General features: G+C 39.1%; 1 protein-coding gene across 1 annotated transcript in view; it reads right to left on the reverse strand.

Annotated features, from left to right (window-relative positions):
- zcrb1 (zinc finger CCHC-type and RNA binding motif 1) overlaps positions 1-14,421 on the reverse strand; it is a 39,878-nt gene that overhangs the window by 15,738 nt on the left and 9,719 nt on the right. Inside the window, exons 3-7 of the mRNA XM_078417069.1 lie at positions 11,321-11,349; positions 8,559-8,670; positions 8,336-8,443; positions 3,041-3,150; positions 2,882-2,963 (exon numbers count right to left, since the gene is read on the reverse strand). Coding sequence (XP_078273195.1) covers positions 2,882-2,963; positions 3,041-3,150; positions 8,336-8,443; positions 8,559-8,670; positions 11,321-11,349 — 441 coding nt within the window. The remainder of the gene's footprint in view (positions 1-2,881; positions 2,964-3,040; positions 3,151-8,335; positions 8,444-8,558; positions 8,671-11,320; positions 11,350-14,421) is intronic.

A 14,421-nucleotide genomic window follows, 5' to 3' on the forward strand; every position in this document is an offset into this window, starting at 1 on the left:
TGTTTATGGTGTATACATTTTAATTTTGTTTACTTGAAACAAAGTCAATATCAATTTGTAATTTTGGGATGCAACTCGACATAAGTACTATGCATATGTGTAACTACTTCTAAACATATAGATGTAACTTAATGGCTAATGTACACTGAAACTATGGTTGATAAATTATTAAATGAAATGAAAGAAATTAAGAGTTGTATGAACCTCTGTACATTTACTGATTGAGATGTGTATTGTATTGAACAACGAGGAAATGTGACCAATGTGTTGAGAGAGTTATATGTTCTTTCACTTGAATATCTGCAAGAATGATGGCATTGATTGTCTGAGAAGTAATCCCCGTATCCCCCCCGAAAAATATGAGCAAGCAACCCTCTATTGCGTGTACAACAGCCACGACATGCCATCTCCTAAATATTCATCTAGCATGTTTTTATCAATTATTGGCAATTCCAAAGCACTATGATTTTCACCAATATTTTATCTCTACCTGGTACATGAAGAATTATTAAACACTACACAGCAGATATGCAAAACAAGATACCGACATGTATCCTGGAACTAATCCAGACACACAAAATCAAATTCTCTTAAAATTGTTTATGCAAATGCAACTCCACTGGGCTTGCACAAATTAAATGTATAGTTCAGTACTGTCATCATGTCAGAAAAAAATCCACCAGTTTGTATACTATGAATTAAACGCAATAAATGAGCTCTGTAAAGATACATGGATATAACAAAACTGTTTTGTAAAATAAGTACGATGCAAGAGATGTAAAGCCCTGATTGAGTTGAAATGTACATGTTGCAAACTCGGCAAGTTCTGGATTACAGTTCATATCAAATCTAGTTGAACATAAAGTTGAACTTCTAATCAAAATGATCGGCAAGTGCAACAACATCTCATTTACACACCAATGGAGGCAGTAAATTACATAATGCTGCACAGACGGTGAAAATATCATCAATATGCGGAACTAAAGTGATGGGTAAAGTGTTTCTCAGGATGTTAAACCACTTTAGATGACCTATGGCCTGTTCAACATGAATGCAGACATTGGCACCTTCTTGGTTTTGTGCACTTTTTCTCTGGTCATTTGCTGATAACCACCGCTAGGCGGGGAATCTCTAAATAGGCTTGGCGAAACATCAAGTCTTCTCGAATGGGAAATCCTCTATCCACCATTATGCAATCCCCAGGATCAACTACGTTCAAAAATACACTTTTTCTAACAATGTGTGTATCAGATGATCGCCCACCCTAAGGAAAAGCCAATAAAACCACCAAAATTAATGTAGTTTTGTACAAATGAACCATAAATACACCTAGTTAATAGTTTTGAAAGCAGTATTTTCTTACCTCGAAGAAGCAAAACTGGAAAATACGTATAAAATGCAGGTCAAAACAATTATCGATCGTAATGTATACACACAGTAGCTCAGCTGGCGAGAATGTTTATCCCAAATGACCCATGACCTGGGCAAACTCACGCATGCGCAGTTGTAATACCGAACTTGCTTATTCATATTTTAACAGAGTTCCAGTTAACGTTTAATTTGCTTGTCAAACTTTTTTTGAAAAAATAACTAACCATAACATGAGCTTTATGACATTTTATTTCTGCTGCAACTATCTTGCAAAATATACCCAATTAATCTTGCATTGTAGCACTACAGGAATCAATACTACTGCAACTTGAACGCAAAAAGGTCAACAAGGTCTGTTATTAGACAATAGACAATAGACAATAGGTGCAGGAGTAGGCCATTCAGCCCTTCGAGCCAGCACCGCCATTCAATGCGATCATGGCTGATCACTATCAATCAGTACCCCGTTCCTGCCTTCTCCCCATACCCCCTCACTCCGCTATCCTTAAGAGCTCTATCCAGCTCTCTCTTGAAAGCATCCAACGAACTGGCCTCCACTGCCTTCTGAGGCAGAGAATTCCACACCTTCACCACCCTCTGACTGAAAAGGTTCTTCTCATCTCCGTTCTAAATGGCCTACCCCTTATTCTCAAACTGTGGCCCCTTGTTCTGGACTCCCCCAACATTGGGAACATGTTATCTGCCTCTAATGTGTCCAATCCCCTAATTATCTTATATGTTTCAATAAGATCCCCCCTCATCCTTCTAAATTCCAGTGTATACAAGCCCAATCGCTCCAGCCTTTCAACATACGACAGTCCCGCCATTCCGGGAATTAATCTAGTGAACCTACGCTGCACGCCCTCCATAGCAAGAATATCCTTCCTCAAATTTGGAGACCAAAACTGCACACAGTACTCCAGGTGCGGTCTCACCAGGGCCCGGTACAACTGTAGAAGGACCTCTTTGCTCCTATACTCAACTCCTCTTGTTACGAAGGCCAACATTCCATTGGCTTTCTTCACTGCCTGCTGAACCTGCATGCTTCCTTTCATTGACTGATGCACTAGGACACCCAGATCTCGTTGAACTCCCCCTCCTCCTAACTTGACACCATTCAGATAATAATCTGCCTTTCTATTCTTACTTCCAAAGTGAATAACCTCACACTTATCTACATTAAACTGCATCTGCCATGTTTCCGCCCACTCACACAACCTGTCCAGGTCACCCTGCAGCCTTATTGCATCTTCCTCACAATTCACACTACCCCCCAACTTAGTATCATCTGCAAATTTGCTAATGGTACTTTTAATCCCTTCGTCTAAGTCAATTCAATTACAAATAGTAGCAGGACAATAGTGCTCCAAAAATCTTATCTGTCAAGCTGGAAAATGATAAACTCATTTACCAAAAATTAAACAAATGTTTATAAACTTAACTTTATGAGCCACTTTTGTATGCTTTTCAAAACATTTTATAATTAGAATGAGTTCTCAGAATGCAATACCTGAAAAGCAATAGCTTGGCTCAAGCTATCAAGAGCAGGGTCTTCTCCTTCATCATCACTTTCCTCCTCCTCTTCTTCTTCACTGAAATGCAGAGATATCTTTTCAGGCTGTCATCCTCAAATCAAGCAGTTTAAAAATATATAATATAATATACGTACATTTCGTCTGGTTCATTGGTTTTTTTCTTTTTCTTCTTCTCTTTCTTTTTGGGGGGCTCTCGTTCTCCGAGCATATTTTTAGGACAAGCATAGCTCAAATGACCATAATCCTGCAGTTTGAAAATTGACATTAAGAATTATGGCACATATTTCACAAAATGCTGGAGTAACTCAGCAGGTCAGGCAGCATCTCAGGTGAGAATGGGTGACGTTTCGGGTCAAGACCCTTCTTCAGACTGATGTCAGGTGGGCGGGACAAAGGAAGGATATAGGTGGAGACAGGAAGATAGAGGGAGAACTGGGAAGGGGGAGGGGAAGAGAGGGACAGAGGAACTATCTAAAGTTGGAGAAGTCAATGTTCATACTGCTGGGCTGCAAACTGCCCAAGCGAAATATGAGGTGCTGTTCCTCCAATTTCTGGTGGACCTCACTATGGCACAGGAGGAGGCCCATGACAGAAAGGTCAGACTGGGAGTGGGAGGGGGAGTTGAAGTGTTCAGCCACCGGGAGATCAGGTTGGTTAAGGCGGACTAAGCAAAGGTGTTGAGCGAAACGATTGCCGAGCCTGCGTTTGGTTTCGCCGGTGTAAATGAGTTGACATCTAGAGCAGCGGATACAATAGATGAGGTTGGAGGAGGTGCAGGTGAACCTCTGTCTCACCTGGAAAGACTGTTTGGGTCCTTGGATGGAGTTGAGGGGGGAGGTAAAGGGACAGGTGTTGCATCTCCTGCGGTTGCTGGGGAAATTGCCTGGGGATGGGGTGGTTATGGCATAATAAGAATTATGGCAACTGCTAGACTCTACTTGTCAACATTTTAATATTCTATGGGTTCTTTAGATCAATGCTCTTAGCAAAGATGTAAACGTGGTTCACTACTTATTGCCACTGAATTAAAGTTATATTTGCTACTTCTTTGAAAAACTATTGTCTAATGCCACCTAATTTTGGTTATAAATTTTAGATTATTAAAGATTGCAAAACTAAAAAGTGCATTGAATTTGATACTTATGATGCAACTATAGTTGATGGGTCAAGAAGAATGCATATTTCTCTCCATTAGGGAAATCCTATCATAACATAGCTGTTGGCACAGAAAATAAGGATCAAGTACAATATAAATAATAATGTCGTGGGGCAGTCTTCTTCATGAATATTAGAAAAAAATGGTTACGTATATTCCACAGAAGATACAAGTACTATTTTTAATAAAAAAGGTTACGGCAGGTGCTGGTTTATACCGAAGATAGACACAAAATGCTGGAGTAACTCTGTGGGTCAGGCAACATCTCTGGAGAAAATGGATAGATGACGTTTCAGGTCGCGACTCTTCAGACTATTTATAATCAAGTACTATTTATAATGTACTACATCAATGTTGCAAACTTTACTTTCAATTGTCTATCTAGTTATTTTTAATTGCTGCTTTTCTTGCAGTGAAGATTAAATTCAATGGTTACATTTAAGTTATCCACCCCATCCAAAGCCCAAACGTCTTCATGATTTATTTTTTATGTTTAAATTAACTAACACTAGTAGAGTTAACTGAAAATATTAAAATAGTTTAAACTAAAATAGCTCATACATTCCCATGCAAACTGGCTTGATTGTGAATAAGGCACATGGAGGGCAACCAACTTAGTGCAGGAAAGACATATGGAAAATTCAAATAGATCAGACTATCTGAAGTTATAAGTGTGTAAAAATAAGGCAACAGCTTCCAAGTGCATTTTAAAGGTCCATTTTTTGTCCAATTCATCCTGTTTTCTTGAGCTTTTCTTCAGTAGCACTTTGGTGATAACAGACTAAAATACATTAAAAAGGGTACAAATATGCACAATTATGTTCTGAACAAAACAGAACTATTTATGTACTGAACAAACGTTAGGACCTACACATTTACAGTGCCCTCCATAATGTTTGGGACAAAGGCCCATCATTTATTTATTTGCCTCTGTACTCCACAATTTGAGATTTGGAATAGAAAAAATCACATCTGGTTTAAAGTACTCATTGTCAGATTTTAATAAAGGCCATTTTTATATATTTTGGTTTCATCATGTAGAAATTACAGCAGTGTTTATACATCGTCCTCCCATTTCAGGGCACCATAATGTTTGAGACACAGCAATTTCATGTAAATGAAAGTAGTCATGTTCAGTATTTTGTTGCATATCCTTTGCATGCAATGCCTGCTTGAAGTCTGCGATTCATGGACATCACCAGTTGCTGGTGTCTTCTCTGGTGATGCTCTGCCAGGCCTGTATTGCAGCCATCTTTAGCTTATGCTTGTTTTGGGGATTAGTCCCCTTCAGTTTTCTTATCAGCATATAAAAGGCATGCTCAATTGTGTTCAGATCGGGTGATTGACTTGGCCACTCAAGAATTGACCATTTTTTAGCTTTGAAAAACTCCTTTGTTGCTTTAGCAGTATGTTTGGGATCATTGTCTTGCTGTAGAATGAACCGCCGGCCAATGAGTTTTGAGGCATTTGTTTGAACTTGAGCAGATAGGATGTGTCTATCTGCTCTGAGTATTTCTGATCTGTCGGACAGGTGTTTGGGGATTTTTCTTTATTATTGAGAGAATTATTCTGTCATCAGCTGTGGAGGTCTTCCTTGGCCTGCCAATCCCTTTGTGATTAGTAAGCTCACCAGTGCTCTCTTTCTTCTTAATGATGTTCCAAACAGTTGATTTTGGTAAGCCTAAGGTTTGGCTGATGTCTCTAACAGGTTTATTCTTGTTTCTCAGTCCCATAATGGCTTCTTTGACTTCATTGGCACAGCTTTGGTCCTCATGTTGATAAACAGTAATAAAAGTTTACAAAGATGATGGAAAGGCTGCAGGAAAAACTAGGTGCTGAAAGCTCTCTTTTTCCTGCATTAAGGGGGCAATTAAACACACCTGAGCAATTACAAACGCCTGTGAAGCCGATTGAGAATGACAAGCCATGATCACATTGAATGGCGGTGCTGGCTCGAAGGGCCGAATGGCCTCCTCCTGCACCTATTGTCCCTGAAATGGGGGGACTATGTATAAACACATCTGTAATTTCTAAATGGTGAAACCAAAATGTATAAAAATACTCTTTAATAAAATCTGACAATGTGCACTTTAACCACATGTGATTTTTTTCCATTGCAAATCTCAAATTGTGGAGTTAAGGCACGTACATAAATGATGGGTCTTTGTCCCAAACATTATGGAGGGCAATGTAGATGCAGGTAATCTTCAAGCTAAGTGATGAGACTTAATCACTTATAAACAACACCAATGGATGTTATATTTAATTTTACACATATAGATCTCTCAATATATATATACACATCATGTTGAGCAGCATAAGTGATATAACAGAGTAATGAATGAATTTCAGGAAGACTCAATAACTGTGGGAAGTTAGAGAGGAAATTGCATGTGCCCTGGCTGAGGTTTATGAGTCGTCATTAAATACTAGTGAGGTGACAAAAGTCTGGAAGGTGGCAAATGTTCTACCTCTATTTAAGTAGGGCTGCAGGGAAAAGCCTGGGAACTACAGGCCAGTGAGTCTAACATCTGTACTCGGAAAGTTACTAGGGAGTATACTGAGGGATAAGATATACATGTACTTAAGTGGACAGAAGCTAATTACGGATCATCAGCATGGTTTTGTACATAGAAGAATGTGTCTCCCGAATCTGATTAAGATTTTGGATGATGTGCCCAAAAAGGTTGATGAGGGTAAAGGTTAGACGTTGTATACATGGATTTCAGCAAGGCATTTGACAAGATTCCACATGGTAGGTTGCTCTGGATGGTTAGATTACATGGGATCCAAGGAGAGTTGGCTGACTGGGTAGAAATTGGCTTCATGGAAGCAAGCAGATGGTGATGGTGGAAGGTTGTTTTTTGGACTGGAGGCCTGTGACCAATGGTGTGTCTCAGGGTTTAGTGCTGGGCCATTTGCTGTTTGGCATCTATATAAATGATTTAGATGAGAGCGTACAAGACATGATTAGTAAGTTTGCAGATGAAACTAAAGTGGGTGGTATTGTAAATAGTGAAGATGGTTGTCAAATATTGCAGCATGATGTTGATTGGTTGGTTAGGTGGGGTGAGGAATGGTTAATGTAGTTTAGTATTGAGGAGGGTGAGGTATTGCTTTTTGCGAAGTTAAACCAGGGCAGGACCTACACAATGAATGGCAGGACTCTGGGGACTGTTGTAGAGCAGAGGAATCTAGGAGTCCAGGTAAGTCATTGAAAGTGGTACCACAGGTAGATAGGATAGTTCAAGAAGGCTTTCGGCACATTGGCCTTCATCAGTCAGAGTATTAAGTAAAGATATTGGGAGGTCATGTTACAGCTGTACAAGATATTTGTGAGGCCACATTTAGAATATTGTGTTAGTTTTGGTCACCCTCTTATAGGAAAGATGTGTTAAACTGGATAGGGTGCAGAGAAGATTTATGAGGATGTTGCCAGGACTTGAGGGCTTGAGCTATAGGAAGTGGTTGAGCAGGCCAGGACCTTACTCCTTGGAGCGTAGAAGGATACGGAGTGATCTAATAGAGGTGTATAAGAGCATGAGAGGAATAGATAGGGTAAATACAGTCTTTTACCCAGAGTAGGAGAATCAAGAACCAGATGACATAGGTTTTCAGGTGAGCGGGGGAAAGATTTAATAAAAACCTGAGGGGCAACATTTTTACACAAAGGGTATATTGTAATGAGCTACCGGAGGAAGTAGTTGAGATAGGTACAATCACAATGCTTAAGAAACATTTGGACAAGTACATGGATAGTATACGTTTAGAGGGATATGGGGAAAATGCAGGCAGGTGGGACTAGTGGAGATGGGGCATGTTGATTGGCATGGGCAAATTGGGCAGTCGGGCTTGGTTCTGTGCTGTATGACTCTATGAAGTGTTTTTGCTTTGAAGACCGGTTAATGGGTAGCATTGGGTTTGGGGTTCTCAGCAGGATTGTGCCTGGAAAGTTTTATGCTTCCACCAAAGATTTAAAACAAGTTTTTAAAAGATTTATTTTAATGATGGCAGATCTGCGTAAATTTAATAGGTTTTTCCTAAAGTATTTTTGGTGATACAACCCTGTCAGTCAAACCTAATGAATATGTCTGAAGAAGGGTCTCGATCCAAAACATCACCCATTCCTTCTCTCCAGAGATGCTGCCTGTCCTGCTGAGTTACTACAGCATTTTTGTGCCTATCTTCGGTTTAAATCAGCATCTACAGTTCTTTCCTGCACTGAATATTTACATTTATGGTATATTTTCACACAAAATGTATTTGTACTCACTCCGCATTCATAACATCTAGATTTGTCAGTATAATTGCGCCTTCTAATGAATTCAGATGCTCTGCCATTGTCAACTGCAATGCTCGCCTTTACTGTTCTGCCAAACAACTGCAGTTGAAGACACAAAACGGTTGAAAAGTTTGGTTGACAACAAGGAAATCATTGTTTATTGAAAAGTGCAATAAAAAAAAGAATTGGGAGAAAAAAAAGGTTTCCAGCTCACTTGCTTGTTATTCAATGCTCTAGTACAGTTATATGCTGATTCCCTTTCGAGGAACAGAACAAATGCCACACCTTTGCTTTTCCTGGAATCTTTGTCCCTCAATACTGTAACCCTGCAAACAAAAAAGTTATTGTTAGTCTGAATAAAATTTCAAACAACTCTCAGAATTTTAATATTCTTCACAGAATGCAATATAAATAGTAACTATATTTTGAGTAAAAATGTTTCACAATGGGCTTCACAGCAAAACCAACACTTAATTGCTGTCCCTTAAAAGGCCTAAATGGTGCGTTAAGTAAACGTTTGCTGAAGTTCTTCAGATAAAAGAACTTAATCTTTATGAGGTAGAAGTTCCAAGATTTAGATATATCGTCAATGTAAAGATGGCAATTGTCCTTCATGGTGGCTGCAGGTTTGTAAAATCCAGTATAGCAGCTTGTGTGAGTAATTGCTCTGCATTTTGTGAAACACAAACTGGAGCCATAGAAATGTGGTGGTTGAGGGAATGAGGTTTTAGGATAGTGGATGGGTTGTAAGGGGTAATTTGTCCTACATGTTGTCATGCTTCAATTTATTAGAAGCACATTCATCTAGGCATGTGGAGGATATTTCATCATGTTCCTGACATACTTTGCAGATGGAGAAAAAAAAATGAAGTGCCAGGATATGAACCACTCACCGCAGGATACCTAGCTTCTGGCCTACTCTAATGCTGTACTATTGTCAAGTTAACCTTGACTCTTTTCTGGTCAATGTGAATCACAGGATGTTGCCAGCAGGAAAATGGCAGTGGGATGTGATTAGACTCTTTCTTGTTTTGTGAGGTCATTGCCTGTAATTTGCATTGTATAAATGTTACTTGCCTGGAAGTGGTCTTAAATTCCTGCTGCAAGCAGGAATTAATTGCTTAATTTTCAGAGTTCCAAAATAAAATTGAACATTGTGCATTCATAGAATCATAAAAATATACAATATGGAAACCGGCCCTTTGATCCAAGTCTTTACTGATCATTAAGCAGCCATTTACACAAATCTAACAAATTGCATTTTTTCCCCATTCTCCCTACATCCTCATTTGAGAATAATTCCATTTATTACCTTAGGATGGAAGGAAATTGCTTAAAATTTCAGGCCCAGGATTCTGCCTTGAAAAATTGCTGCAGCAATATTCTGGGACTGGGATAATTGACATCCAAGAAAAACAAGTTTTGTTTTAATGCACCATATGACCACAATCACTGGAATCTTTTAGACTTTGGACAAATTGATTTGGCATCTTCTCTCGTGTATTGGTTCTTCTCACCATTCCTCTGGATTTCACCTATTTGGTTTACTGACATCTTTCTGGGAGGTAATTCTCCCATTGTTTTCTTATTGGACCTATGTCAACCCACACCCACAGTAAAGTTATGACACTTAACTACTCTCTGAAATGGGCCAAGAAAGACATTCAATTATATCAACAATGAATGAAACCACTCAGCATTGACAAAGGCGTGGCAAAGTCAGTCCCCGGATTTTGCACTTGCACAGGGACCCCCCTCTGGCTCCCATGAGCCAAAGGGTGCAGTGGTGGTTTAAAGAGTACACCTGAGGATTCCTTTCTAAATCACATCACAGCCGATGTGCCACAGTGTTGACAATGTTTTGTCTACACAGATGTAGTAAAATGCCAAATTACATTCCAACTGTTTGTAACTGTGTAGTTTGACATGGTGGGGGTGGGGGTGGGGGGGGGGGGGGTGGTAGGGGCAGATACAATAGTGGTGTTCAAGAGGCTTTTGATAGGCAGGGAATAGAGGGAGATTGATTAAGTGCAGGCACATAAATATTCATCTTTGCATCATGTCCGGTATAGGCAGTATGGGCCAAAGGGCCTGTTCTGTACTGTTCTCTGTTCTATGAATCCTCTGAAGTGCTATCATGTCCTGTATCTAGTTTGCTAGTTGTTACCCAAGATATTTCTATTATGTTAATTCATGCCTTGCCCAAAAAAGGAAAGTATCACACAAACAGATAACATGAAGAGTATTAGCATGCTGCTGGATATGCACTCATAGGTTTCTCTGCTCTTCTACATTTCTCAATATCCTGTTGTGCATTCTTTTCCCAAAATTATTCAATTTGGAAAAGTTTGATACATTTTTCTCCTAATCGAGCATTGTGTGAATTTTGAAGACACGAGACACTGCAATCCTGGAATTTAGAGCAAACATAAACTGCTGGTGGAACTCCGCAGGACAAGCAGCCTCTAAATATGCTGTTTGACCTGCGTCCTTTTTCCAGCATTTAGTATTCTGCTAATTTTGATATAATTTGTAAACCTCTTAATAATGGATGCCATTTTTAATTCAAAACATTTATATATTCAATGAATGACAAGGGAGAGTGTGGAGTATCCCCAAATGCATACAGATCCATCAAGTTAGTTTACTTTCCTTATGTGGCAGAATAATTTCAAATACTGCAACATTTCTCATTGGATTTGTTAAAAACTGGAACATCATTCTAAAACTTGGAATAACTTAAAGTATGCAACAAATGTTTTTGAGATGATATTCATGGTGACAACCTCAAATCTAAAGGTAAGATTGTCGAATTCCATTTAAATAGCAGAAACTCAGTTCTAAATTCTGGATCACTGTCTTTCCTCAGCAGTTTTCTTTTCAGCATCAAATAGATTACTTTAATTTTCAAGCGAATTTTTGCATGAAAACCGAAATTTACCGCATAAGAACTTCAACAAAAATATATTCACTTACTTTACAACTGTACCATACTTGGAAAAAATCTGCAAGGAAAAGAGTCAATGAATTAAAATTAGGTTTACTCAGAACAAAAATAAATATAGTGCATTATTAATCGTGCATAATTTCTCATGATTAATTCATAGCAATTGTTGATGGGGCAAAGTTAAAAGTTGCACCTGATTGGAACAAATAAAAAAAAACTAGATGATGGATGAGAATAACCAGAAAATTCTGGATAAATTTCAAGTTCGCAGTTGAGTAACTCCCCTTAAGGAATCTCATGTTGCCATTATTCAAGATATCAAACAAAGCCATGTTTAATAATTTTAGACTGGAGGAAAGACTAGGTGCTGAGAGCTCTCTTATACCTGCATTATGGAGGCATTTAAGCACACCTGAGCAATTACAAACACCTGTGAAGCCATGTCCCAAACATTATGGTGCCCTGAAATGGGGGGACTATGTATAAACACTGCTGTAATTTCTACATGGTGAAACCAAAATGTATAAAAATGGCCTTTAATAAAATCTGACAATGTGCACTAAAATTAACCACATGTGATTTTTTTTCTATTACAAATCTCAAATTGTGGAGTATAGAAGCAAATAAATAAATGATGGGTCTTTGTCCCAAACTTTATGGAGGGCATTGTATACAAAAAACACTTATTTAGTAAACACCTTCCTTACTAATACCCCTTCCTTACATTTAAATCTTGCTGCAATGATCTTGCTTTTTTCCTCAATCATCACCAAGCACAGTGAAACATGTTGCTGCTGATCTACCAACATGCTTAATCCTTTTTACAGTTCTATCGACAGCAACCTCTCTGCACTTCATAATTCATGATCTACTTGCAGGGATAACATTTGCTGCAATCAATCGAGGTCAACTTCCAATATAGCATTGTACTTCAGTGAATGCTAAGATTTTTCCTCAGCCCTGCCATATTTTATAGGGGTATACTTTCATTTTTGTAGTCAAAAGTGGTCTGTGCAAGTTTCATGGTGAGCTTCAAGGTCTCATTATGTCAAATGGAGCCCACTATGTCAAGTAGTTTCAGCTCTGTATCAACAAAGTACTGCTGTCAACTTAATGGATTGTGATCTAGTTGACACATGTGATATTAAATGTTATTTATTACATACATCACCAAAGGTGGATTGGAGGCTCTTATAATAATATAGGATACAACAGAGATAAGTTGAATGCTGGAGCTTGTGTATTATCAATAATAACATTACATTAAATGATATTAGCGGAACATGGTGCGCAGGGGCAGAGTTGCTGCCTTACGGCGAATGCAGCGCTGGATTCCAAGGTTTGATCCCGACTACGGGTGCTGTCTGCATGGAGTTTGTACATTCTCCCCATGACCTGCGTGGATTTTTGCTGAGATCTTCGGTTTCCTCCCACACTCCAAAGACGTACAGGTATGTAGGTTGATTGGCTTGGTAAATGTAAAAATTGTCCCGAGTGTGTAGGATAGTGTTAATATCGCTGGTCGGTGCGGACCCAGTGGGCTGAAGGGCCTGTTTCCGCGCTATATCTCTAAACTAAAAACAAAATATATTTTTCCATATTCCCATCATTAAGGCAAAGAATGCTTAGTAAATCAAGTACAAGTACTGTTGTAACAAAACTTCATGAATTAAACATTGATAAATTGAGGAATATCTGCACAAAAATCAGTAGAAAACTTTGCACAATCAAAATCATTTAAAACATTTTATACACTGCTCTAAGATCATCGCTCAGCACTCCAGGAATTAAGTCTCAGCCTACCCAATCTCTCCATATAGTTCAGGCTCGTGAGTCTTGGCAACATCCTCATAAAAAACAGGAACAAATGTTTATCTTATCACTGCATCTCTTGGTGCATCGTAGTTTATTGGTCCAATTAGCCTCCACTGCCTTCTGTGGCAGAGAATTCCACATATTCACAACTCTCTGGGTGAAAAAGGTATTCCTCATCTCAGTCGTAAATGGCCTACCCCTTATTTCTTAAACTGTGACCCCTGGTTCTGGACTCCCCCAACATAGGGAACATTTTTCTTGCATCTACCTTGTCTAATCCTCTAAGAATTTTATATATTTCTAGAAGATCCTCCCTCATCCTTCTAAATTCCAGCAAATACCAGCCTAGTCGACCCATTCTTTAATCATACGTCAGTCCCGCCATGCCAGGAATTAACCTGGTGAACCTACGCTACACTCCCTCAATACCAATAATGTCCTTCCTCAAATTAGACCAGAATTGCACACAATACTCCAGGTGCAGTCTCACCAGGGCCCTGAACAACTGCAACTGCAGTAGAACTTCCTTGCTCCAAAACTCAAATCCTCTCGTGATAAAGGCCAACATGCCATTAGCTTTCTTCACTACCTGCTGTACATGCATGCTTACTTTCAGATTGATGTACAAGCAAACCCAGGTCTCGTTGCACCTCCCCTTCTCCTAATCTGACACCATTCAGATAATAATCTGCCTTCCTATTCTTGCCACCAAAGTGGATAACCTCAAATGTATCCACATTATACTGCATCTACCATGCTTCTGCCCACTCATCCAACCTATCCAAGTCACCCTGCAGCCTCATAGCATCCTCCTCGCTGCTCACACTGCCACCCTGCTTTGTATCATCCGCAAACTTAGAGATGTTACATTTAATTCCCTCGTCTAAATAAAAGTAAGAATTGGTTCCTTAGCCCATCATCATCTGATGGGGCTCAAAGTCTGAACAGTGACCAAAATGTCAGTTTGATAAACTCCATAATTGCAACGTGTTGTCAAAAGCTTCCTTATCTCCAAAGTTTGTCAGAAGTATGATTGAGGGATGTACTTATACCATTCAAGATACAGTATACCCATTGTCCAATTCTGAATTTTGCATGATTGGCACTTCTGCCACTAAATAGTGCTCTCTTCACCATCAGAGCCTGGTGAATGCACAATATATTACAGGATTAGTTGTGAAAATCTCACAAAGCTTTCCCTGATAGCTCCATCTCGTGCAACTTCAACATCATAGTACCATTACATAATTGAAATACCACTTCCAAGCATCAATATGAGAATGACAGACAGCAGAGATTATTTTACTGTTGTGGC

The sequence above is a fragment of the Rhinoraja longicauda genome, chromosome 20 (genome assembly GCF_053455715.1).
Source record: "Rhinoraja longicauda isolate Sanriku21f chromosome 20, sRhiLon1.1, whole genome shotgun sequence".
Taxonomy (NCBI): domain Eukaryota; kingdom Metazoa; phylum Chordata; class Chondrichthyes; order Rajiformes; family Arhynchobatidae; genus Rhinoraja; species Rhinoraja longicauda.